At 47.9% G+C, this 27729-nt stretch overlaps 1 protein-coding gene across 2 annotated transcripts; it reads left to right on the forward strand.

Annotated features, from left to right (window-relative positions):
• LOC135914999 (uncharacterized) lies at positions 1 to 27607 on the forward strand. 2 transcript variants are annotated; one of them, XM_065447935.1, is made up of 9 exons: positions 1 to 288; positions 3043 to 3211; positions 6810 to 7004; positions 11659 to 11918; positions 17311 to 17489; positions 19373 to 19497; positions 20921 to 21052; positions 21543 to 21784; positions 27346 to 27607. In XM_065447935.1, exons 1-9 carry the CDS (start codon positions 38 to 40, stop codon positions 27605 to 27607), a joined length of 1815 nt encoding a protein of 604 aa, XP_065304007.1. In that variant the 5' UTR covers positions 1 to 37. The 2 variants fall into 2 exon arrangements, with proteins under 2 accessions (XP_065304007.1, XP_065304008.1); XM_065447936.1 differs by lacking the exon at positions 20921 to 21052.
• The last annotated feature ends 122 nt before the right edge of the window (positions 27608 to 27729 follow it).

Genomic DNA, 27729 nt, shown 5'->3' on the forward strand with positions numbered 1-27729 from the left:
TGGGAGCACGCGAGCAATCGAACGAGCAAGCAAAGAAATGCGCTGGAGCCCAACGGTCCTTTGGCTCGCCGTGGTGTGCTGGCCAGCCGCGGTCGTGTGGACGCTGGAGACGACCAACGTGTCACACCCGATTCGCGGCAGTCACGCGAGGGCGTCGCGGTTCCGGCCTGCCCCGGTGCTACGACACGGGTGCGACGGGACGCAGTTCGAGTTCGCCTACACCTGCGACTACGACGGCAGTCGATGGAGCAGCAACGACGACGCCTTCCAAATTGTGCCCGCCGAGAGGTTAGTTGATTTCACGTCGTAGTTCATTTGCACTGCAGCGGCAGGCTGCATGTAGGTACGTAAGGAGCTCTTTACTTAGGAGCGAAAAGCACGGCATAATGGGTATCTAAGTTGGACATCGCAAAGACGTTCTTATAGGCCACATGTTTCCGGCGTCGTTTGCCATGGAACCCTCTTAGCTTTGTCCAAACGGTCGAGGGAACCTGCAAAAGTGGCGTTGCCACGAAATCTCGACCTAGGTTTTTATGGTCTGATCTATTGTGTTCATGAATATCTTCATTATTGCCATACAATACACCAGTCAGCTCAGCAAACAAACCAAGATTGCTTATTTGTAGATTTACGTCTAAATTACCTTTGCAACGAGAAGGATGTTTACAGCATGGGCAAAGCTTGAACTGATCAACAGTGATAGAGCGAATTTCGCTGAGGATACAAATTGCAGCGTGATTCCTTTTTTAACCACAATAGATCACTCACGTTTATAGAGCTTCTCGAAATTAACTGTCCACGTGAATAAACATAAGCGCAAACTAGGTTTATATGCAAATAATTATTGTTAGAGGTTACTGGTTGCCTGTTGTAGTCATCGCTATATTTACGTCAACAATGTCACCCCTTTTAATGAATCATCTCAAAATTAAAATGAAAATGGGGCAGTTGTTTAGCTCCTATAGCACCTGAAATTGTGGGGAATTTGCGTCCCAATGCTTCAAAAACGAAGATTAGAGACATCGTAGCGTAGGACTCCAAATTATATTATCATATAACAAATTAACGTGGAGTTTTCAACGGACATAGCACCGAACACGAACTCTCGCGGGTCCTACCCCAACCAGAATGCGGTCACGCCGCTCATGATCGAATTCCTCACATCGCGCAATTCGGTATTGTCGAGTGGTGCTGACAGTTTGGATGCAGGGGGCGAACTGAATCGTGAGTGCGGAAGAAGCCGAATAAGACGAAGTACGAGGCCCAAACCGGTATCGATAGAAAACGTACGCTCCGAGAGCACTTCTATATGAAGTGAAAGACGCAAAAGGCATGGGAAATGTATGTTCAGGAATAAAAAAAAAGACAAAGAGAGAGAGGTCGAGAGAGAGAGAGAGAAAGGGAGGGCAAAAGATCGGCAGTACGTGACGCGGGATTTGTTCTAGAGCGGGTTAGTCTTCAGCTGCGCTCAGAAGACAGAGACGAATGGCTTACAAGAGTTGTCCCGGATATGGGACCCACAGACAGGACACCGGCCATGGTGCCCTCCTGATGCCGGTGTATCGTGACATTCTGCGGGGTTCTCGCTGCCAGTCATTGTCCACGAAAGCCAGTCAAGGGTCTAAACACGTTCGCACTCACCTCCCAACGGCATGTGCTACGGAGGGTATGTCCTTGTCTTTTACTACTGCAGTAATATAAGTAGAAAACCCGTGGGCTACCCTAAGGCCATACTAACGTATGAGTGGTCAATAATTTCGACCCGAATAGGACTGCGTATATTGTTTAGGAGCTCGTCCCCGGCTGGCAGTACAGTCCTCCGGAGGATCAGTCTCGAGGCAATTCCCGAAGTTGCAGAGTACACGACGATTCCGCGAAACCTCAGGGGGTATTTATGCCCCGCCTCTAAACCGCAACATTGGCGCAAGTTCCATTAGGGCCATCGGCAGGCCGGTAGTGAAGCCATTTGGCGACGATACGGCTCGCAAGGTGGAGTGGTCTGCACAGACGCAGCGAGACACCCTCGCTGCAACCTCATGACCACGGTGGTAGCGGATCCCAACGGAGGATTGATAGAACACACAACAGTCACGGCTGGCCGAATGCTCGAAGCGGAGGAAATGGCGATTGCCATGAGGATGCATGCGGAAGCGAATACCCTCGTAAGCGATAGCAAGCAGGCCATCGGCAATTTCGTCTGCGATAGAATTTCCAAACAGGCGTACCATGTCCTCACGCGGCGCCCTCTCAGCGGCTTGAAAACCCTCGTGTGGACCCCCGCTCACGCGGCTGTGCCCGGCAACGCGTCGGCTCACAGTTTGGCTCGAGATCTCGCGCGCCGAGAGTCGTCCGCGGATGTGGACAGCGTGATTGAGGAGGAGAGACACGAGGAACACGGCGGGACACAACATGAAATAGCCCATAGGTATCGCTTGAGGCGTCGGGCGCTGCCACCACTGGTGAAGCAACTCGATAAAACGCAAGCAGTCACGTTTGGGAGACTCCAGAGAAACACATACTCTCACGCAAAGTACATTAACAGAAACACAGGGGGCAAGGAAAGCAACCAATGTAGGCTCTGTTCACAAACAGGGACACTCACACACATAATGTGGGAATGCACCTCGCTCCCGTTTCCTCATCCCCCCATCAGCAGCGGGACTGACTGGACAGCCTGGCTCAGTTCCGGGGACGTCGACCGACAGCTTGAACTAGTGGACTGGGCGGAGAAGGCCAAGCAGGCCCAGGGCCTTACTTGAGCCGGATCCCTCAGCCACATCCCCCTTTTCATTTCCCCCTTTCAATAAAGTTCAACACAAACAGGAGCTTCAATTTTTTTAATCTTTGTAACATGTGTGCAGTGTTCGTCTTGTAATGTTGTTCTGTATTTCTTTGTTACTAAATTATAAGTATCTATTGTGTACAGATGGCCCTGTCTCCTTTCCGTCGGTCGGAATTCGTACCAGTTAGCTATGTGTGATTGTTGTAAGAGAGAACAATTTTCTGGTGATGTACGTTTATATCAAGCCGGCGCCACTGCAGGTTCCAGCAGGCGCCTATCAGAGCCCGCATCGACAGGTTCGAGGCAATCATGTTGGCGCAGCCTCAGTACGTCGATATATCGTTCTACGATGTGTACTACACCTGGGGAGATGTCCTCGCTGTTCCTGGGCCATCTGCTTACGAAAACGTTCCGGGAAAGGACTTCAACGTAAGCTCCTACTCCTGTCTTTTTGGTGTTAAAACTCAATCTAAGCTATTGAATATTTAAAGTATAAATTGCGGGGTTCAACACCCCGAAACATCATGATGGGTTATGAGAGCCGTCATAGTTGAGGGATCCGAATTAACATTAAATCCACAGAATTATTTAGCGTGCAAAAAAAGAACGGGGGTCGATTGTTTCTGCATTCCGCCCCTATTGAATAGTTGCCGTGTTTCCCGTGAGGCGGCTGAAGCTGTGGAATCGAGATGCATCTCGGAAGGAGTCCTATCCCGCTGTAAGCACCGATCGTCGAATATTCCTGTCAAACGCGTTGCGTCCTTCCTGAAAAAAAAAAGGTCCCTACCTTACGCGGGTTCCGCTCTTTTAGATAGTCGCGTCAATGCGCGCATACCGAAAAGCAAAAAGTGAGCATTAGATGTGTGCGAGTAAAATAATATAGACAGCATACTGGCAACCATAAGGAAAAGAATGTGAAGGAAAGAAGAATTACCTTCAAGCCTTATTTAGCGGAAAAACGCATAATCCAGAGGATCCCCTACGGGTGAAGATAACAGAAATAGACACATGGCAGAGGTTCTTGGCATTGCCCTTGCACAAAAAGCTCAAAAATCACGCAGGAGCACAACCCTTACTAAGCTGAGAATTGTGTGCATGTTATGGATGTTGTGAGCCTCAATCCGGCGAGAGTCTGTGTGCCACTTCTGTAGTTATGAAATACCTTTATTACTCTTTGACCTTTGATCCATTACTGATCATACCTGCTAGATACGCGAAGCCATGTGTTAATTTCATTGGCATCATTCACAGGTATCGTTTTAAGCCGTGTCAGAGGCATCAGAGCATGTTTACGAAGGTTTAAGCTTGCCACACACAGAGTCATTGAATAAATGCGCATTGGTCAAGATAGCCCACGGCCTATTGGGGAATGAAGAAAGGCGGATTAACTTGTCAGGTGAAACTAGTACATTCGACATTCGGTACCCGACTTGGAACTCACAAAACGAGGTTGACTTTTGAGACGCGAATTCAAGTCCGAGATGCGGTCGAGATGAGGTCACAAGCAACGGCTGAAAGTTGAGGCGAGGACAACTGAAAGCATTTCACCCTCATGGTACAAGGTGGAGTCAGGTCACCCAATCGGAATGGAGGTCGAGGTGACGTCACGTCTTGTCCGGTCGTTTGCGCACTTTCGCTCATCACAGCCTTCCTCTCCTGCGGTAGCAGAGATGACGGGAAAGGAGGAAGGCAGTCGCTGGAGAAACCGCAGTGGGAAGAAAGGGTGGCGGTGGGGAGGCGGTGGAGAAGCGGCGTTTCGCCATCGCTTGTGCCACCACTCAGTGCTCTAGAAGCTTCGCGTTGCCTTGCCGTACACTTCGCCAGACCTTTATCGCTCGTACACACTACAAAAACAGGTCGTGCAAAGCTTTGAAATTTCTTTTAAGAGCTATAACATGGTCCCCCTTCCATCCCCAAATACGTGCACACCCAAGAAGATTTGTAAAAGACGACGCAGGTTTTGTGCGAAGAGAAAGAACTGTTTCGGCGTTCAGTGAAACGCGGCGCTGGACGCAAATATTGGCATTCGGTGGTTCGTTTACATCGACAATAAGCTTGATGGTTTCTGCACATATTCTTTGGGTTTTGTCTTGACGACATACTGTTGACTTCTCCTGGCACAGGTCGACATTTTTATTTTGTTGGTGTACTGTTACACATTAGTGTGTTCCACCGATAATTGTGACCCATAAATATCAATAGAGGGGGTCTGCCTCTTATTGCTGCGTAATTGGACCTGTGAAGCTACCGAAAGTCTAGCAGCTCAACAGTATTTACAGACAAGTCAAGATTGCAGCGGCTCGTCAAAGGGAACTTGTATAGACATTCACCAATGAATCTCCTCATCTGATTTTTTCTCGTACAAGCACATTTGCATTGCTTAGGTGCCGTTATGTGTCGGGAAGCCAGGGTGATGATGGAATTCCTGAGATTCCAACGACGCAACCGTATATGAGAGGATTTTTTACTTCTTTCGTTAGGTGCGTTTTTTTTTTCGTCGAGAGAACTCAGAGTATGTTATAGGAAATACACGGCCGCGAACAGTAGACATGCACACCTACGACGGGGCGAGTGCCAATTCTATAACTTACTATCAATGTTCGTGCACAGCAAAGTCTCGTGATCTTAGCTTATGTGTGAATCAAAACCACCAACTAGCTTAATACCAACTGCCTAAACAAAAATTATGCTTGTTAGTGTGGTGAGCGACATGCGTGAAGTTGATAGTTCTCTAATCCATTTTTCACTATTCCCTGAACAATGTAAATACATGCTGATGCAAACGTAATTAATCCCTATAATCTATGCGCTGTTGCTGAGTGACCGCCGGGAGGGGGGGGGGGGGCGCTCGTTGTTGCTGGGCCTCTCAGAGCGTGCCTCCTCATGCCCGTACGGCGACCTGTGGGGGACCCATTTTCCCTGTTCGCGAAGGCACGCACAGAGGGTGCAGCACACATCCAGGGGCCTTGCTGCAAACCTCTGAAGCCAGTTTCTCACTGGATCGGATTGAGGAATACTTTATATTTCCCTAATCAAGCCAACGGGCTGACAGAGTGAATAGCACGCTGTGGTGTCAAGGTTATAAACTGGGATAAGATGCCTCAGAAAGGCTGGCTGACATTTCGATAGGACCTATCTTCGTCAAAGGCAACCTAGAGGAGGTCGCCTTTGACTTGTTCGTTATGCAGATAGACTGCGAAAGCTTGGTTCAAATTTATTGGCAAGCTCGTTTTTAATGAACTTAACTAATGAAGCCGCTACGCTCAAGCTTAAAGGCCTGTTTTCCTTTTCGTCATAAATTTTCACTATATTTATATACATAAAAACGTTTGTCCTGAATACTTAACATCCCTACGTCTAGGGAAAACTCCCGTATAGGACTGGCAGCACACTTCCGGGGGACAGGCTTCTTGTGCGTTCTTAGGCTGTCACTGGCTGCTACCAGAGTCACCGAAAATTGGCTACATAGCATATGTTGTTGTCTCACAAGGTGACAGGTATGGCCTGATGTCCTTGAAGCCAGGAGAAGTGCTGCTTGCGAGGCTTGAGCTTTTATTCTTGTGTCAAATGTGCGTCAACGTTAAGGTTCTCAAATGACTTTGTGTTCTCTAATAACATGGCGCAGTCCTTCGCCTACATCTTATCAGTTCATGGACCTGCACATATATTGCTCGTTTATTTATTTATTTTGTTCTAATTGATAAGTTTGGTATAAAATGGGAGGGTGCTCTTATAAGATCGGAGCATACTATGAAGACTGATTATTAGTTGTCGAGAAACATTCACCTCAATCAACCGGTGGCGCCTACTATTACGGGGTGCTTAAATTTGCAGCAACCTTCATTCTTTGCACTAATGCTATTTCCTCTCGGCGAAGACTTACATCCTTAACCGACCTGTGTTCAAATAGAAAAGCCAGCTACTTTGTCGGTTAGCTTATGAGTAATTCTAGTCGAATAAGCCTGCCGCGAGATAGAAAAGACGCAGGCACATCCAGGCATCTACTTTCAAGCGCATGCTGGTGCAGGTACGACTATCGAAGGTCTTCAACGACACGGAAAGGAACTACCTCAGCCGGACACTGAACCACACGTACGCGTTTTCGGGCGACTACTACCTCACGGCGGCCCTGCAGAATCGGACAAGCCGCGACATCGAACGAGTCAGCGTTACCAAGGTCACCGTTGTCGACGAGGCGCACCAGTGCAGGCCTCGGCTTCAAGTGAGCAATTAGGGGCGCTATGACGTAAGGGTATTCCGATTTGCTTGTATTCCTTTTTTTCCATTACCGCTCCACGATTGGTCAAGAAACTGAGTGTCAGACCCACTTCGCCCTGTCTGTGACGTAACGTCACGAAAACTGCCAAGAACGCTACTTCGTCTTTCACACCCCTACTTCTAAGAACCAACAGCAGATACCCCTGCCACTTCACTCGCTAGCACAACTGAACTGGCTGCTATCTTAAGGCTCCCATCAAAGATATTACGATCGCTTTCAGCTGCTGTGCATAAAGGAATTCTGGTGGCATCATGATATTAAATACCGTAACACCATCTCATCTCAGTAAGCATTGCCACGAGCAAACCGCGGAAAGCGAGCACAGATACATATTTCTAATTTTCCCGGGGTGGAAGAGAACAACCAGTGACTTGAAATTTTCCTATTCTATTGACATTCTCCATACTTATACACATGTTTCTACAAGCGACGTAACGGATGTGTAATTTCCGTCAACTGGTGCTTTGCCCCGCGAGATGATAGTCGCCCAGCTATCGTGCAAACTACTTTTCGGCCTCGCCTTCGCGATATATGTGAACGGACCTTTACCTTATGCCGGAGGTCACGTGATAAAGCACGCAATAAAGGAGGCGAGTGCACGTCTGCTCCTGCAGGCCGGCCGTGGCTGCGCGTGGCTGTCCGCACGGCGGAACACATAGGTGCCCCCCCCCTCCCCCCCAGGCGCGTCCTGTAGATTATCTGCGGCAGGAGGAAAGCGTGGGGGTGAGCCGAGGTGGCGGCTGGCTTTATGCGCACTGCCTTGACGAGCGTCTCGTATTCGAGGCTGCATTGCCGCATGTTCCGGAAACACCGCGAAGCAAGCGGCAAGCAGAAGCCAGCACTTCTCTCTGCAACCAGTCTCCATCATCCCAAGGTTGTGACAACCACTGCTCGCGCAGTCAAAGATTTAGATTTCATGAAGTTTGACTTTACGCCAGGCACCTACCCAAGGAGGGGCACGCGGCGGCCCTCCCCCGAATTTAGGACGCACAACACCGCCCGCCCTCCCCCCCGCCCACGCCAGCACTTCTCACACACATTCCTAAGGCGCCGCCAAATCATTGTTGACATTTGACAGCTATTCGGCGGTCAATATTTTGCTGTCTTTTTCACTCCTTTCGGATGGCGGTAGGTATGGGCGTCTCATGAGATGTGAACGCCAGTTTCCCCATCAATTCGGTGCCCGCGCGATTGACTCGAGATGCATTCAGTTGTCACCGTCTATTCAACGGTCACGCGCATCATTGTTGCTTCGTTAGTTCAACCTCCTTCGTCTAGACTGATCCAAGGACCAGGAAAGAGATTCAGCTCGGTGTGAGCTGGTCTGTATACACGTGGAACGAGTTGCGGCCAGAGAAAATGCCGATTGCGTTTAACTATTCTTTTTGTTTCATTATTTCCTCGGGTGAGGGCTCACCGCGACGCTGACAGATCCCCGGAATCATATACCCGGAATATGGGTTCCATAAGGTGGAAAATAAAATAATGCGAGACAGCGTCCATCATCAAACCCTGCAATAACCCTTAATCTCATAGGCAATATGAATATCACCCGTTAACTCATCTGGTTTTTCCGTAATTGTACAGCTCTTTTCGTGCAATATTGTCTACTGGAAACAAGAGTCGCGAGGATTTGAGAAATGAGCGATCAACTTAGGGAGAAAGTCAAGGCAACAGCCAAACAGGAAGGAAGAGCGAAAATTAAAAATTTAACCGTTGTTTATGAAAATATTTATGCATCAATATCTCTTTATTTAAAAAGTAAGCCGAGGAAACGCCGCCGGAAGTGGAGGACAATTCCGTGTGCTCTGAATGACGCTTCTACGGCTATTATTCGAGCCCCGTAACGTAGCCACTTCTCTGCGGTGCTTATGTAGGTGTTTTTCTAACTTTTATCGGTGGGAGCAGTACGTGTAGACATCCTGGGTACGTGCCTGCTGCACGCGCATGACAAAATGCTTGGAAATTTCATTAGTTAGCGAATGATTACTGCACTTTGCAGGACCCATAAATCTGGTAACATTAGTTTGGTATAGTTGTCTAAGGATTTCACTATCGATAACAAAGCTCCGCCTTTCGCGCGATAATGTGAAATTTTTTTAACACTTCAACTTGCTTTACCACAGACTACGCAACAGCTTACTCTCCTACTGCGACTTCTTGAGGGTGGGGGAGAGTGAGCTACACGTACACAGAGCTGCTAAGGAACTCAAATAGTAAAAAATGAACTGCGGTAAACACGAGAAGAAAAAGACCCTGGACAAACTCAGACTAACAACTAAAGCTTATACTGATGTCGTCCTGGACATATTACGACACTTATAAAAAACACATTCCTAACGTTATTGATAAAACAAGAAACTAGATAACACCAAGAACCCACTAAAATTATATCATCAGGCACTTTGCTCGCAACATCGGAATTTACACAGCCGTTTGAGCTAAACACCTACGCTTTCCTTTATTGTACTGGCGCAGCACTACATGATCCACACAAAAGTGGGCATCTGAAAAGAACACTCAACGTGGCAATCTATTATTAGAACTACACATTCACCGAGGCAGAAGTCAACCACTCAACGATTACATATAAAGGACATAGGCAGTTTTATTGACCCTTCGGTATTTCAAACAAATCATTGAACTAAGCACATGAGTCTTCACACAGATAACCAAGCTTTGATTTTCAATGTTGCTCAAAGGCCAAGCTAGAAATACCAAAGGCAGACGCGCTGCCAATACTGCTAATTAGGAACTAGATCAGGGACAGGTGTGTGACCCGTTTGTCGTGACACGGCATGGACGACATACTTTTGAAACAAGTGGGACAGTTTCAACGAATCGGTACATCTTCGCTTTAGATATGTGACGCACACAGACAGAAAAAACGAGGGCGAAGAAAGCGATTGGGAAACGCGCATATTTACCTCTGTCTCTTTTTAGAATGCAACTCTTGGGCGCCCGTTCCTGCGGCGAGCGCCGGCGTAACCGAGTGAACGAGCACGGCAAAAGATGAAAAATCGAACGCGGAGTGTAGCGGGGGATGAAAGACGCGAGGCGGAAAGCGGAGGAGGAGGGCACAGCGAAACCGTGAGGAGGGAGGGAAGTGGAGGAGGAGGTTAAGGCGGAAGGGCGAGAAGAAAAACGTAGTGGGACGACGATGTCAACGAGATGTCGCCAGGATAGCGCGTCTTGGCCTCGGAGGTCTGTCGGCAGCGGCTGCTGTGAATCGCGCCAACGCGTAGTCTCCGCGCTGCCTCTCGCGATCTGCCGATTAGCGAGGCAGTCACATGACACTTTGCTCCGTTTGCAAGGTGTCACACTAGACAGATTTTTTCGCGCCAGTCAATGTATCGCGAAATGAAAACACGCGTGGAGTTGCGCTCAAATTTTGCATTAGGGAGTATCTTTCATCGTCGGTGAATTCCTGTCCTTGTTTTGCACGTACGCGACGCAAGTTAAGTCAAGATACACCATCGACAAGACGGATGCAGCAGAATGTTTTAAAGCTGTATCTCGATTCTCCGGAATCCGGTAATTCTGGCGGATTACGGATGACCTACTGGAAGATAAAGCAAAAATTTCATTGGAGTACGAAGAACGCAAGATAATTCAGAATATAGGAAAATGTTTTGCCAATGCGAAATCTGCAAGGGGAAGCTCAGAGCTTGTGGCAGCGTAATGGTTATTGCAAAGCCTTCAGACCGTACAAATTGATTTCGCGGAGCGCAGTAAAATTGGACAAGGGTTGTTACTACGCAACTTCCCAACTGACCATTGTTCAGCGCGCGTGTAAGGCGACATACAGGCCCCAGTAAAAAAGGTTTCAACAGTGTCATCACAATGCTTAGCCGACAAAACAATCAAAGGATGTCAAAGTAATTGTTGCCGAGAATAATTTTTAGAGGCGGTCGTTTGCAGCGCTGGGCAAATCCGAGGAATGCAGAGCTCCGTTTTGCGGCACCATACCACGACTTGTCAAGCGGTGCACTGCATGTACTCAGCCCATAATTCATAGAAGGCTGAATATGGGCCGCCAAAGCCGCTGCTGAACACCGCCATCGCTCATGCCCGGCTGGCTTGGAGAGCACACCTTAATTTTCTTACCATGGCACGTTAGAATGGCTTCCCGCCGGTCACCCGTTGGGGATTGCAACGCCGTTGCAAAATGTGTTATGAGTGTGTTGGAAGGCCGAAAGAAGCCAACAAATCAAAGCTTAAGGTATGCAAGACCTCCACAAAGAGAAATCACTACCACCGCCATTCAGTGAAACTTTACCGAATACAAACGTGCCGTAATATGTGCTTGTTCAGAGAAGTAGTGAATGATCAAACACTTGCTCCTCTCAAAGGAATCTACAGGGAAGAAATGCCCACCAGCGAGGTATTTGCAAGAATCTGTGGTGTAAAGGACAGTGATGTAAGGTGTTACTAATGCTACGTCTATGAACAACGTGGTGCTGCTGTATCATGCCTGGTAAGCTTACGAGGGAGGAAAAGGCCCGCGTAGTGTACGCGTACGAAAACTAAGAAAGGCTAACGTCAAACATTACTTGAGAGTTGATGAAATTGGGTCCACGTCCGCGCGCGGTGGCAGGTGGACGGCCTGGGCCCGTGTGGACGTCCGCTCCCGGTGAGCGCACAGCGACCCGCGGTCGTCTGGGTGCGCTCGGGAGTGTCCGGGCACTGCAGCCGACCACTGGTGGCGCGCACCGACGTGCAGTTTGTGGTGCTCTACGGGCGCGACCAGGGTCAAGCGCCGGTAGTCCAATGCAGCGGCAGCACGGGTCCACCCGAGTCGTGCGCGCAGGGGAATTCGCCGCCCGACTGCACCTACAAGGTCACTGTAAACAAGAGGTAAGCCCAATTACGTGCACTCTGCGTAGGCTCCGTCTCCCGTGCAAACCCAGCGCTGCCAGCGCCAAGGCGATTCAACCACTATATTTTGAAGTCGACAAAGACAACGTCTTCCCAAGCTAGCTGGGATGAAAATGAGACGTATTCTCAGTGCGCGCGTCACTCTATTCGCGTCACGCCTCGCGCTAGGGAAGTCAGAGGAGTGTCGGAGCACTTAAATATTTCGACTGCACTCTCTTGGTGATCAGCCAACGCCTTCTGGATAGCGGGCCTGTGTACTCTACCTTGAGCCGTCATGCTACTTGGACCAAAAGTTTCATTGCGAAGCACCGAGCATGACGAAAGCGGTGAAGTGGAAGTCATCGCGGCTTACATGGGAGCGTCCCCATTATATTGTTACGTAGGAAGACGCAGACGACAAGCTATGTACAAATATATTTACAAGGAAAATACGCTGCGCTTGGCCAAGAGGCAACAGCCCGCGCTAGCTTCTAAATCGTCGTCGTCGTCTTCACACTGCTGGCCTTTCGTGATCGCACATATTGTGCCGTATCACTACCCCCGGCTGCAAAAGCGCCGTCCCGGAGCGACTAAAGATCGGACTTGGAAGCAGTGTAGTAGGCCTTGAGCCTACTGACATGCACGACATCACTAGATGCCAGAGGAGAGGACGAGGTTGAACCCACAGGAGCAATTTCGTAAGTCACAGGCGTCACCTGGCGCAGCACGCGGTAGGGCCCTGTGTATCGCGAAAGGAGCTTCTCTGAAAGTCCGACGTGACGAGAGGGCGACCACAGGAGCACGAGCGCAACAGGCGAGAACTGTACGTCACGATGGCGGGCGTTGTACTGACACTGCTGAGTGGTCTGTGAGGCCGTCAGTCGAGCACGGGCAAGCTGGCGTGCATGGTCGGCGAGGGCGATGGCGTCACGCGCATACTCGCTTGTTTAGATCGCAGGAGGAGGAAGTGCCGTGTCCAGGGGCAAGGTAGGGTCGCGACCGTACAGTAGATAAAATGGAGAAAATCCGGCGGTGTCGTGCCGGGAAGAATTGTTCGCAAATGTTACGTAAGGACCGGCAATATCCCAGTCGTGGTGGTCTTTGGAAACGTACTTGGACAGCATAAGAGTACAGTTTAACCGTTGTGTCAGGCCATTGGTTTGAGGATGGTATGAGGTAGTCAGTTTGTGTTGAATGGAACAGGAACGCACAATGTCAGCGATAACTTTCGAGAGCAAGTTTCGACCATGGTCAGTAAGCAGCTGTCGCGGGGCGCCATGAAGCAAGATAATGTCACCCAAGAGAAAGTCCGCGACGTCAGTGGCGCAACTGGTAGGGAGAGCCCGAGTGGTAGCGAATCGGGTGGCGTAATCAGTCACGACGGCTACTTATTTGTTCCCGGAGGATGACGTGGGAAAGGGACCGAGCAGGTCTAATCCAACACGAAAGAACGGTTCCACAGCGACGGTGATCGGCTGGAGATGACCGGCAGGTAGCATCTGAGGTGTTTTCCGACGCTGGCAGGGATCACAGGCAGCAACATAGCTTCGAACGGAGCGAACGAGACCAGGCCAATAGAAGCGGCGGCGGGCGCGGTCGTACGCGCGGGTTACCCCAAGATGTCTTGCAGTGGGTGCTTCATGCATCTCAAAGAGCACAGTCTGTCGTAGCTGTTTTGGCTCGACAAGAAGAAGATCAGAGCCGTCAGGGAGGAAGTTCCTTCGATACAGAATGCCGCCCTGGAGGAAATATCGGCGAACGGATGCGTCGGCAGGTGTAGAGCGCAGTCGCTCGATAAGTGCTCGCAGCGATAGGTCTCGGTACTGCTCATCGGCGATGTTAGCGAAGGCAGACACAGAGAAAATGCCGTTGGCGCTACTACTGTCGGCGTCGCCAGGCTCGTCGACCGGGTAGCGAGACAGGCAGTCAGCGTCCTTGTGTAGTCGGCCAGAATTATAGGTGACAGTATACGAATATTTTTGGAGGCGTAAGGCCCAGTGACCAAGTCTTCCTGTAGGATCTTTCAGTGAGCATAACCAGCAAAGCGCGTGATGGTCTGTGACAACGGAGAAGGGTCGGCCATATAAGTATGGGCGGAATTTCGCAACCGCCCGAACTAGGGCCAGACACTCTCGCTCAGCGATGGAATAGTTGCGCTCCGCGGGTGAGAGGAGCCTGCTGGCATAAGGGATAACACGGTCGTGGCCACGCTGGCGTTGTGCCAGTACTGCTCTAATTCCGGGACCGCTGGCATCAGTACCGACTTCGGTAGGCGCAGAAGGATCGAAATGGGCCAGAACGGGAGGCGTTGTGAGAATGTCGATTAGATGAGAGAATGCAGAGGCCTCGTTATCGCCCCACTGGAAAGGAGCGTCTTTTTTCAAAAGGTCGGTTAGTGGTCGTGCTATGGCGGCAAATTTCCTCACGAAACGGTGGAAGTACGAACAAAGGCCGATGAAGCTGCGCACATCCTTGACACACTTCGGAACAGGGAAGTGCGTAACAGCATGGATCTTGCCTGGGTACGGTTGCACTCCGTCCGCGTCAACGAGATGTCCAAGGACGGTAATCTGGCGGCGGCCGAATTGGCACTTCGATGCGTTGAGTTGCAGACCGGCTCGCCGAAAAACGTCCAGGACTGTTGAGAGGCGCTCGAGGGGCGTAGCGAACGTTGGGGAGAATACGATCACGTCGTCCAAGTAGCAGAAGCACGTGGACCATTTGAAACCGTGAAGAAGGGTGTCCATCATGCGTTCAAAAGTGGCAGGAGCGTTACAGAGGCCGAACGGCATCACCTTGAATTGATAAAGACCGTCGGGTGTTACAAAGGCAGTCTTCTCGCGGTCGAGATCGTCCACGGCAATCTGCCAATAGCCGGAGCGAAGGTCAATAGAGGAGAAATAGCGAGCACCGTGGAGGCAGTCAAGGGCGTCGTCAATCCGAGGTAGGGGATACACGTCCTTTTTGGTAACCCTGTTAAGGTGCCGAGGAAAGCTGATGCTGAAGCTGAAGCTTGCTGATGGAAAGCTGCCTGCTCCTCAGGAGTAAGTATGGCGCGTGGTCTACTCAATTCGGGGCCGGCAGCGTGCGCGCTCGGCTGCGACGGAGATCAACGATGTCACTACGGGCGCAGCCAATCGCGCGCCTTGCTCGCTCTTGTTGTTTTCGCGCATGCGCGTGGGGATGCGCCGGAAGAGTTTTCGGCGTACAGGTGAGAGATGGATGGACGAATCGTCTATGCATATACAGCTTCGTCATAAAAACGTAGCCTATGCGTTCGTGCACATCATCATAACCTTGTTTTGGTTCATTGAAACTGCAGGCTGTTTTAGAGAGTGCCAGTGGTGGTTCAACTCTTTGAACGACTTCTGTACACGGGAGTTTTTGGACAGACGGCACCGGAGTAGCGCGGAATTCCACCATATCGCCAGTTCGCTTAGAAGACAGCCGCTGTACACTGGGCGTTACGTAGCCTGCGGGGTTTTTCGCCTATAATTTTTGGAGTAAACAAACAGTGCTCACTGGAATGGGACTCGATGTGGTAACTGTAAGGTTGAACACTTCGTACGTGCAGTTAGTCGAGAGTCATATGCCCTGTCGCTAAGTATATGGTGCCTAACATGACGCGGACTGCGATCCAAGTGAACGAGCCGAAATTGCGCCGATATCGCACGAACTGCAAACGGTGCAAAATGAAAGTATGCGTACTGGTTAGCCTCGAATTGAGGCGTTTCACTCGGCGAGTACAGCACGTCCACATCAGCGGGGAACACGTGTTGGAGTCGGAAAGCGCCCCGCGAAAGCCAGAGAGCAGCAACATTTTCGTGCCATGGAGCGAGTGGGTCTCGGATCTGTTTGTTCTTTTTTCGGAATACCGCTCGCCGCCGATTGGGGAGACAAAAGAGGAGCCGTAGATTCAGTCAATTCGATCATGCTGATCCCAGCTGTAGTGATAACTGCTGAAGGGCGAGCATGTCAGGTGCTTGTCAAAGACGGCCGGCCATGCAAATGCTGCGTGGTTTGCAAGAAGCGCGTTTTTTTTTTCGCATGGTTTTCAGCTATGGTAGCCGCGCGAGTGTTGAGCGCAGTTTGGGGAAGACTGAGGTGCTTGAAGAGAGGTAGAGGGAAACGCTTCACCCAAAATTTGCGATAATGTCACATTTTGCGCAGCACACAAACGTAGAGCATCCTAGAGAGCGTGAACGGGGTCGAACGCTTCAGTCCTGTTGCGCTTGTATTGCCTCCTTTTCCCGCACAGCTGCATGCACACGCCTCTGGGCCTTGAGGCGGCATTTTTCTTGGTGCGTGCGGGCATTGCTTTTTTTTTTCAGCAGCACCAATATTTGGGATCCATATTTAGTTCGCAGTTCTGGTACTTGCCGATACTCTGGATTTCTTGTATTATAGAGAGCTTTGTGTTGCTTCAAGTTAGCCACACGAGTGATGTAGTTTTTACATTCTTCCGCACATTTTTTGTACACAAGTACTAAACGATACTTTAAATGGGCCTTTACTTTCGGTGTCTTCAACTATGAAATAAAGCGTCTGAAGACAAATCCCATGGTTTGTTGCAAATGGCGCGAAGAGCCTTCTTTTGCAGAATGTGCAATTTGTTTATATTTGTTTCAGAAGTCCTACCCCAGACGAAGGAACAATAACTTAAATGGCTCAGAAAAACGTGAATTCAATATTAAGTATTTATTAAAACGAAGAAGGCAGTTTAGAAAATAAGGGATTCCAGCGGTTTGTGAAAACTTACTAGCAAGAAAATTTGGCTATGCCGGGTCATGGTTAGATAAAAAAATGCACCTAAATATTTTAGCATATTTTCAAGCTCAATTTTAGCGTGGTTCGTTACTAAATCTTCCAGGAAAGTAATTTTCTTGTTCTTAGTGTGAAACAAAACCACTAAAGCCTTTTCCGAATTGATTGTACAACGGTTATCACGTGACCATGTGTGCACTTCATTCGAAACTGCATTAGCTCTTGTAATCGCACGAAGCATGCTGCCTCATTTCTCACGCCTCTTTTTTTCTCCTTGCACTATTACCCAATCACCGCAAATCCAGCACAACGCGCCAACATTTTCTGTTCACAAACAACGCCACTCTCGACTGCTCTGCCCTTTCGTTCGCTTCAGATGGAGCTGACACGCGGGGCATGCAAAAAACACTGAGAAATTTACACCGATAACTGATACTCATCGTGTCCTCCTCGGCCTTGTAGGACGCTTACAACGAAGCGTCTGAAGCTCGGTTCAGCGCGCGAAACACGTTGTTCAGCACGACAATCATACGAAGGTTATCTCGATGTCGTATACCATGGACACGGGTGTTCGGCGACCCCGCAGCACCGCCTCATTGGTTGAAGACGTTTCTCTTCTGCGTCGCAGCTGCCTGCGCCAGGGCGAGACGGCCAAGGTGGTGCTGCGCCAGATGTGGCGCGGCAAGACAGACGTGCTGATCGAGGCTCTGGCCGTCGGCTACCTGACAGCGAGCAGCAGCGCCCTGCACGCCTCCATCGACGGCGCGCCGCTGGTCGCCCTGTCCGACGTCGAGACGCTGGTCCTCAGCGAGTGACTCGAAACGAGGCGTGTGTAGTCAGCGCACGCGATGAAATATACGCGATACACAATGCGGCGCCATGGGGAACACGTCTGCTTGTGGCTCCTCTTATAAACGCGTCACCGTTGTACACCCCAAAAAGTGAAGCGATTGAAAGTCGAGCCGCAAGCGAATGGGGCCAGAAATCGGTTTGAATGCAGCAACGGCTTCTCACTGGCTGCTTCCTGCGTGCGAATTGACCCTTGCGGTAAAAAAAGTTTTCGCCGTAGTTTCATGTAATCCCAAGCCGCAATGTTGCGATATCGGCATTGTAAATATTGGGGCGAATTCAAAATTTTCAGGAAACTCAAAAAATATCAGGATGACATGGACAGTGATTTCTTGTGCAAATACCATGGCCACATGTCGTTTACTACCAAGAAATTTCTGCTTCATTTTTTTTTTAATGCAGGGATTACTACGCTGGCGCTCGCCTGCACAACGGCCAGCGTAGTTACCAGTGACTCTAAAACAACGCTTCATAACTTCGCTAAAACAGGGGTCTCGAAAGAGGCGTTAAGCATCCTAACTTTCGCGGGGAGCGTGATGTTCATATCATATGGACGCCCGGGATCTCCCTCGCGGGCAACGAAACTGCACACACCGAACGCGGGTCCCGAGTGCGGAGAGAGACCGCTTGGCCAAATGTAATCGAATCACCAAACACTACAGTTCAGGAAGTCAGTATTACCCGCCCTCCCACCGCGCTCCTCATTGACTAAACAGCAGGCGACAACATGGCGCCTACTACAAACAGCTTCCCAAATCCGATCGGTTATCATCAGTATTACCCAGAACTCTATTCAGATAAATGTAATGAGTGTAATCAGCGGACGGACCACACACATAATCTTGGCTTTCGCCAACATACTGCTGGGGCCAAAGGACACATATACGAACGCGGAGCAGGGCGATACAGCGGTGCTCAGCTCCAGACAGCGACGTGCAACTACAAGTAAACAGACAAGCTGAAGATGCCAATATATATAGGACCCAAGGGCTCCTAGCCGGAATCAAAACGAGAGCAGATAAACGCCTCTTACACTTGCCGTGTTGAAGTAAATGTTGTTGCATTATCATCCAGGGGTGCTTGTAATACAGCTAGAGTAAGTTTGTTTTCGCAATTTACTCTTGGAAAACTTCGAAGGGTGTCTTTTAGAATTTGTTCTATTAAACGAATTCGCAGTTTTTTGATGCGCCTGCATTTAACATACGGTTATGTGCCCCCAAATGGGAATTTTTCAGACAATATTTATTTCTGAGAATATTGAGGCAAGCTTTGGAAAATTGCAGGCGCAAGTTGGAATCAGCTAGCTCAAGACATTGGTAATTGGAGATTGCCAGATTCACACACATACATGCGCACGCACGCATGCATGCACGTACCCACACACACACACAGAGAAATGTCCTATATGCGTTATGATGCGGCACGATAAATATATATGATACGGTAAGTTCATGAATTCCTTTCTACTACTTTCATTTTGTGATTTGAAAGAAACAAAAGCAACATGGCTATTAAGAAGCCTTCATTAAAGTTTTTTTAACAAGTACGAAGGAAACGTAAATTAGAATTTGATTTACATTGTTTTATGTCTCATCGACATCAGGGTGTGAGAAACAAAAAGAAACCTGCCATATGGGCAGGTCGACGTGCTCTCACACTCGCACGCAAGCAAGTGAGCATACGTATGTAAAAACCGTGCGGGAACGAGAGTACGACTACACATGCCTGGACAACAGTGGTCAGTGCGTGTACTAATTGTTTGCCAACACTTCTGTGCTGCATATCAATTTGCTGCTTTGTTGTAAACCATGAATTCACAGGTTCCGCTTTGTTCCTTCCAGACGGCAGTGGTTCTCGACACCTAGAGAAGCCCGGTCAAGCACTGGCATTTAGTTGGAGCTGCGACCAATGCGGCAAGAATGAATCCCTATACCAAGCATTCATCAAGAAGCGACTGGACCAGGAGGTAGCTGCTGTCTTAAAGCGGGCGGTCTTGCTGTTGAAGTAGCCACATAAGGATAATATTAAGTCGAGCTAGATTCAAACATCGGATTTAGTTCTGTAATAACGAATTCGTGTTTCGTAATGAAAAGAGAGCGCGAAAATAAAAAAGTGAAACATCGCAGTGGCGCCATTTGTTGTGAACTCTATTCCCTCTCATACGTGACGTCAGCATTGACTTATTCAAATATGGCGGTATACTAGCTGCTCACGTGGAGGTTGCCTCAACTCATCCGTTTTGGCGCGGGTGGTTCAAAGTGCCGCACAGCAATGGAACCATCGGCGGCAATTTTATATTTAATTACATAGGAAACGATGACGACTCCTAAGACGAAACTAGCAAACTATCCAACTGTTCCGAATTCATTTCTTTAGCGTCCTTTTAACTGAGACGACGCTCATAGGGCTCCAAGATGTTCACGTCGAATGTGCTGCACGCGCACCATGCAGTTACTAGTAATTGTTACTGTCTAACAAAGGGGATGGCCACAAGTTTACAGTAAATATGCACAGTCCATTGCTAAGCACATAGACAAGAAAGCGATCTTTTCCGGGTGTTTGTATCGCATGTTCTATGTCTATGGCGAAAAAAATTGATATCGTTCTCTAGAAATTTGTGGCCGGCATGAGCAGCGGGAAGGACGAAATTGGTCCAGTCCAGCTCCGTACAGCATTCTCACATATTTCGCGCTTTAACGCTATTGGTGAGAACGCCGGAACGTAGAATATGAAGAAAGTAAATTCTTGCTTCTTTCGAGACTTGAAGTACAGATTAACAGATTGGGGGAATCCTCTTGCAATCTGAGAGCAGTAGCATGTGAATAGCAACTAAATGGCAGCACGCACACGTCATTCTCGAACCTGTACTTTTGACCATCTTTAACTATATCAAATGATACAAGAACACAGAAGTTACCTGTTGTTTGCACTGCTAGTATAGCAGTTCATACTTATTCTGCATTTAGACCATTGGCTAACGATTTCGCAATCTGGCTACAGCAATGACATGTTTTCTTTTTTTTGAGAGAGACAGAGAGAAACTGTGGGCGATTATATGATAGTCACGATGTGCTATGTAGATAAAAAAACATACGAAAACGTGTTTTTAGGTGGCAAGAATGTTTACATTAAGAACGAATGCTTAAAACACGTACTATAGACGCACCTTTTTTGCTCGAGATTGTGAACTCTGTTTTTTGAACGTGCTTTCTTTGTTCGATGCTTGGACCTGCCCATTATTGTGATTTTAGCAAGAAAGTAGGCAATGTTCAGAGCACTCACTCTGTGACTCCAAGCGAGTACAACTGTTACAGTGCACATGCCATAAATTCGTAGGCACATGTTTTGTGGAATAAACAAGTATAAGCAAGCTTTCTGTATCTCCGCAGGTTATCGAGATCACGGACGAGCTGCAGTATGGCTCGACTCAAATACTCAACTTCACGCTCCGCGTGAGCAGTGATAGCGACAACGACAGCGCCACAATCCGCGTGCGCGTTCCCGGAGATCGGGACGACATGGTGCGAACACATCCTCAGCGTTTTACGCTGGCGCCCGGTGCTTAGTCCTCATACCGCCTGGCACTGGCGACGCTGTTAAGTGGCAGCCAGTTTTTGTACGGCACTATAAGTAGTTGGGAGCTGACAACTGGGCTATTGCTGGAACATCACGCTCGAATAAAATACGGAAAAAAACAAAAATGTCGCCATTAGTTGCATTTCAACGCCATGGGCAAAGGACACGACGGCTCAACCGCTACTCTGCAAAAGCACTGAATTATTCACAAGAAATGACATTACTATAAGCTCACGCTCCTAGTTATGCAAACTAGTTTTCATGCGTCACATAGAAGGCGAGCACGTTAGGGTGCGAATGCCTATTTGGCTAGAGAACAGCCACGATGCAACATCCATGGTCACGGAATCCCGACGAGGTTTACAAAAACAGCTTCAATATTTTTAAATTACTGCTAACGGGAATTTATTTACCTGTTTACGACGTGCTTCATAGATGGCGCTGTCCTGCCCGTGCTCCGAGTTCGGCGTTCTGAGCAGCGAGGACCTGGTGGTGGAGGCCCGGCCACAGCGCACGAAGTTGTGGAACACCAGCTACCCTCTGGTCACGTGGCAAATACGTGGACCAACGGCTCAGGACGCAGGCGTGCACCGCGTGCCACCTGGCTGCCTCGCCGAGCAGCGCGGGGCCGTGCTGCTGATGCCAGCCGGGTACATCACCAGGTCCGGACCGCACAAGTGAGCCCACTTGACAAGGAATTATTGTTGCTAATGAGATTTGTGTTGAAATTCGCCTTCCTTTGAGCGTTGCGCTAAACTCAATCATGGGCTGTACTTTCTGCGGCAATGAATAAAGGAACTCGTGTGCGCGGAGGCAAAGCAAGCGCAAGTAAGAGTGCTCCCCAAAGTAAAGTCCCGCGTTCTCATCCGGGTGAGCTTACGGCGGAGAAGAGGAAGAGAAGACAAACAACTTGTTTGCAATGATAAAATAAGGTGAAAAGATCACTGAATGTTAGATTTGACTTATCCTTCTGCCTGTCTGTTTCGTTTCTGGGCAAAGTCGAAACCACCACACGTTCAAGATGCGCGGATTACGCGGAATATGCGCTGTTTCGATGAAGCTAAAGCGTTGTCAAACGTTGCCAGAATGCTTGTCGCAGATATGCAATTTCGGCAGCTCATCTGCACTGGTAGTTGTAAGGTGAATAAATAGATGACACAAAGTTATCGGTGAGTGTAGCACACATCTACACGTCAAGCATTTAACGCTGCTAGCGCCTTTAGTACGCCTTAGCAGTTTCGTCCAGTTTTGTCACCTTCGATTCATTGACGCCTGCCTGTTGGCTTTATATCTATACTGTGAACGGTCATGCAACGCCACAAAACAGCTTATTACACCATGCACAGCACACAATCACGGTTTCACCTTAATTGTAAACTTGATGGTGTTTCCAACAGAAAAAAAATGTATTGAATCGAAGAACTTTAGATTCCAGCGCCTAGTGGTATCGTCGCAGCTCACGCTCGCTGCCACGCTCGCAGTTATTTTACATTTAGGGAAATATCGCTGTTATTGAATAACGGAAATACACCTGCTGTTGCTTGAGGTGTCCATTTGATCTTACATGATCTTACATTTCGTGTCCATTTGATCTTACATGATCTTACGGTCCATTTTTGATCTTACATTGATGATGTATCACTGTTTTGTTAATCTGTTACCATGTTGTGGGGACATTGAATCTAATCCGGGTCCTTTTACTGATGACATTCTTAAAATCATACTCGACGACATACGAGACCTCAAGCAAACAACGAACAGTAAACTTAAAGAGTCTGCCGACAAATTGAACGCCATTGACATGAAATTGGATAACATAGCTTCAACGGTCACCGAATATACGAGTAAAGTTGATGCCTTGCAAGTGACAGTCGATAGCTTACTTTTGAAGATTGACGACCTCGAGAACCGAAGCAGACGCAGTAACCTCATCATTTTTGGAGTAAAGGAAGCAAAAGGGGAGGATATTGCCTCTCTTGAGCGGACAGTATCGAAAGATATCCTTGACGACCTGTTGAAGCTGCCCAACGTGGGCATTGAACGAATCCACAGAATCGGTAAGCCAACAAAGAATAAGTGTCGTCCAGTTATTCTGAAGCTTGTTGATGGGAGAGACAAACTTAGGATTTTGAAAAGCTGTGCTAAATTGCGAGATTCGGAATTCAGTATTTCGGAAGACTTTTCGCCTAGGGTACAGTCTATCCGCAAGAAGCTTTGAGCAAGTACCAAAGTAAACAGGTCCAATGGGGATAACGTCATCCTTGTTTTCGACAAGGTTAGAATCAATGGGACCCTTTCCTTTTGGAATGAGGCGCGGAACGAACTTGTTCAGTCTACTAGGCAATGACCACGCTCTTGGGATGACTGCACCCAACAATGCAATCCAAACAACCCCCCTCCTCAGCCGACAGTTCCTCACAACCGAAGAGCTTTATCCTTAATGAATCTCAACGCTAGAAGCATTGTAAATAAAAGCGACGATCTAGAAGGTTTACTCATTGCTTACGATCCTGACATCACCGTGGTAACAGAGACTTGCCTTCACGATAGCATAGATGATGCAGATGTTGTACCTGTCACGCATGAAATCATCCGTTATGATCGCTATTCAAAAGGGGGAAGTGTGGCACTTCTGATAAAGAAAGGCACTCAGTATACGCTGGTCCCACACCATAAGCAGATTGAAATGGTGTGGATAGCTGCCAAACTTTCTGGCCAAAACGCACTTATCGGAGCTGTCTATAGGCCACCCAATGCTGATATTTCTGTGCTGGAGGCTCTACACGACTTTCTATACGACAACAAAAAGCGCTACAGTTGCGTTATAATGAGTGGCGGCTTCAACATGGCTAATATAGACTGGGACTTGATGTGTGCTACTTCAACATGCCATCACGCGGATCTGTTGCTAGACATCGCATATGCGTTCGATCTACACCAGGTAGTGCATACCCCAACGCGCCAGACTGCCGTATCGAGTTCGATTCTCGACCTCGTCTTCATATCCGAAAATGTCAGTCAACTAGGTTATACTGTCGATATAGTGTCCGGTATATCGGACCATTTCTCTGTCCTCTTTAAAAGCCAACTGTGGCGTAAAGCTGAGCGCAAAAAGCCAAGACCCTACTATGATTTTAATAATGCAGATGATATCAGCATATTAGACTTCTTAGAACTAGACTATGATTTCTTTTTACAGTGCCACAGAAACTTTACAACGGTTAATATTTTGTGGCAACACTTCAAATGTTCGGTGCGTCATTGCATGAACAAATATATCCCGAAAAAACATAATAGCAAACGTCGAAGCCCCTGGATAACGCGCGAAATCATTCATATAAAGCGGCGCGTAAAACGATTATCGTCTATAAACCAGAGAGATAGCGGCACCTTGGCTGAGCTGCGATCGGACTTGCGTTCGAAAATAAAATCGTCGAGATTCACTTTTTTTAACGTTAAAATGCACAACTTCCTTTCCAGCGATCCGAGAAAGTTTTGGCTTCACTTGACGCAAAAGAAGGAACCAGTTAACAAATTGAAAATACACGATAAGGACGTCATTGACCCAACTTGTATAGCAACGGCATACAACGACTATTTTTCATCCGTTTTTCTGCGCAGTGCCGATAACAATATAGATTTCAGCCACGCAACTATGTATGAACTTCCAGAGCTAATAATCACAGAAGAAGGTATTTTTTCAGCATTGCTTAGCTTAGACATTAGGAAATCTTCGGGACCCGACGAAATCCCCAATGCATTTTTGTTTCGATACGCGGAGTGTGCCAAGTATCTTTATGTCATTTTTAGCAAAAGTTTGGAGAAAGGAGAAGTTCCTTCCGACTGGAAAATAGGCAAAATTGTACCAATACACAAGACTGGCGATAAGCTCACAGTAACTAACTATCGCCCGGTGTTGTTGTTGTGCACAGCTAGCAAGGCACTAGAACATTTTCTTTTCAAACATTTAAGCAGCTTCCTAGAAGGCAACAATTTCTTCATGAACAGTCAACACGGATTCAGGCGTGGCCTTTCAACAGTGACACAGTTACTCCATATTACTAATGATTTGTTTGCAGTTCTTGATAACAGTGGCCAGGTCGACATAATCTTTCTAGACTTCGAAAAAGCCTTTGACCGCGTGTCGCATTCCAAAATGATATTAAAACTAAAGCATCTCTTTAGAAATGAGCGTATTCTGAGGTGGCTCGACTCTTACCTAACGCAACGCCAACAATATGTTCAAATAGGTGACTCTAAATCATCAATGCTTCCAGTCCTTTCAGGCGTACCTCAAGGGTCCGTCCTTGGACCATTACTTTTTCTTGTTTATCTCAATGATCTCTCACTTGACACTGCTCTACAATGCCGATTTTTCGCGGATGACTGTGTTGTTTATCATGCCATTCAAACTAAAGATGATCAATTACTCTTAAGTAATTCTCTAACGTCAATTGCTAACTGGTGCCAGACCTGGAAAATGAGCCTAAATATCCCTAAGTGCTCCCAAATGACCGTAACAAAAAAGAAGAGTCCACTATCGCATGCATACAAAATTAACGACGTTGGCGTTACTCTTGTTCATACATTTAAATATCTGGGCATTGAAATATCTCGCGATTTAAGATGGAGTGCGCACATTAAAAAGATAGTTTCGACAGCCTCAAAAAGACTTTGGTTACTGCGGCAACGTCTGAAGCACTGTACAAGCAAGACGAAACTAGTTGGTTATACTTCACTGGTGCGTCCTCTACTTGAATATGGTGATGTCGTTTGGGACCTGCACACTAAAACTGATACAGATAGGCTGGAAAAAGTACAAAAAAAAGCACTCAGGTTTATTTTTAATGCCTACGGAAGACAAGTATCACTATCTGATCTCCGTTCAAGGTCTGGCCTTCCAACACTGGAGGAACGCCGTAAGCTACACCGTCTGAAGATGCTTTACACGATAGTGAACGGCCAAACTAAAATGAATTTTGACGAATACTTACAGTTTAACACGTGTAGAAGTACCCGCGGAAAGCACGAACTTACCCTTATTGTACCCCAGGCTAGAACTATCGCTTATCAATTTTCATTTTTTCCTAGAACGATAAGAGAATGGAACAGGCTTCCACAAGAGGTAACGAAAAAACGTACTGTTGACTCTTTCTTAACGGCTATTTCTCAGTTGTGAGCGAAGCACGCAATTCCTTTCGTACCGAATTTTTATTCAACTCATGTCATTAGTTTCAGAGATATTGTTCTGCGCAGTAGCGTACAAGTATGATCTGTGAAGCACTGTGTGTGAGCTTGTTGTGTTCGAATTTTATTTTGACATTTTTTGCTTGTACAGTATCCCTTTGTATTTTCTATGTACCACTCCTGCTTTGGCTGCTAAAAAGCAGCTGGCAGTATTTTAAAATAATAAATAAATAAATGTGTGCGGTGCTTGCAGCATAATAGCGCGAGTGATATGGATTGCTACGAATAGATGGTGCATGTATCGTGAGGAAGTAGCTTAGGAATGGTGGGACTGACTGGAATCACCTCCAGCCATATAACCTCGGTGACGGATCCGGTACATGACAGCATTAAAACATGTGAGCGTTTCAATTGTCCTACAGGTTGTCATATGCAAGACAACCTACATCAAAAAAGACAAAATGGTGACATCCACAGAGTTCTTTTCAAGTAAACAAGCCTTGCAATCTTACCGACTACATTTCGAAAATTTCAATGTGTTCCGTAATATAATAAGAAAAAAAATATTATTGCACAGTTTTGGTAATTAGTTGATTACATATTTTGATTTATCGCGCAAGTAATGTCCACCTCTTCGAATGTACCAGCTCAAGCACGTCAATTGTGCTATCTGCCACAGGCGATTATTAAAATTCTTTAACTTCCTCACAGAAACATCTGCCATTGTAACAAGTGATTGAAGAGTCAGTATCAATGGGTCATGCACACGGATGCACAGACAATTGGAAAATGCTCAAACTAAGTACAAAAACAAGTACAACAGTTGCTCAGGTCCTTTCCGAGCAAACAAACTCAACAAGAACGACCTGGCATCCTGTCAACTGAGCGCGCATGCATGGGATGCGCGTGCCATGCGGGAGGTAAGGGCCTCAGTTACACGGGGTGAGCATGTGAAACAAGAGCGAAAGATTGAGATTAATTGCAGAATTTATCCGATACCTTGCAAGCTATACGAGCCAATATTTGATTTAATTTTAACGTGTCACTGCAGCATCACGGCGAGCGCATGGAACCAGAGGCCCCAGGCGGAGGTCCATTTCGTTCTCACGCACGAGCTTTTCGAGGGCCAGGGTTTGAGGGAGCAGAGTGACCTCCCACCGACGAAAGGTCACTGCCAGGTGAATCCGAAGAAAGGCGTAGCCGTGAAAACCACCTTCCGAGTCGGTTGCACAGGCTTCGCAGATCCCGAAGGAGCCTCCCTCAGTTACGGCTTCTACTTCTGCAGTCACGCACCCAACAGGCTCAAGGACTAGGAGGGTGGACGCCCAAAGCCGTGGCATTCTTGCACGCACATAAAGTCTAGCCTCGACGACGGCACCTTTGCCGGTGTCCTGCCGCCTGGGAACATGACGGTGGCCGCCACCGACTGCTCTGT

This window comes from Dermacentor albipictus, chromosome 9, assembly GCF_038994185.2.
Source record: "Dermacentor albipictus isolate Rhodes 1998 colony chromosome 9, USDA_Dalb.pri_finalv2, whole genome shotgun sequence".
NCBI classification, from domain to species: domain Eukaryota; kingdom Metazoa; phylum Arthropoda; class Arachnida; order Ixodida; family Ixodidae; genus Dermacentor; species Dermacentor albipictus.

Excerpts from the sequence above, each read along its gene's own strand:
- LOC135914999 (XM_065447935.1), top strand. The coding sequence starts at position 38 with ATGCGCTGGAGCCCAACGGTCCTTTGGCTCGCCGTGGTGTGCTGGCCA. Across the intron at positions 7,005-11,658 it reads AGTGCAGGCCTCGGCTTCAA|GTGGACGGCCTGGGCCCGTG; the intron begins GTGAGCAATTAG and ends GCGCGGTGGCAG. Across the intron at positions 19,498-20,920 it reads AGAAGCGACTGGACCAGGAG|GTTATCGAGATCACGGACGA; the intron begins GTAGCTGCTGTC and ends GTATCTCCGCAG.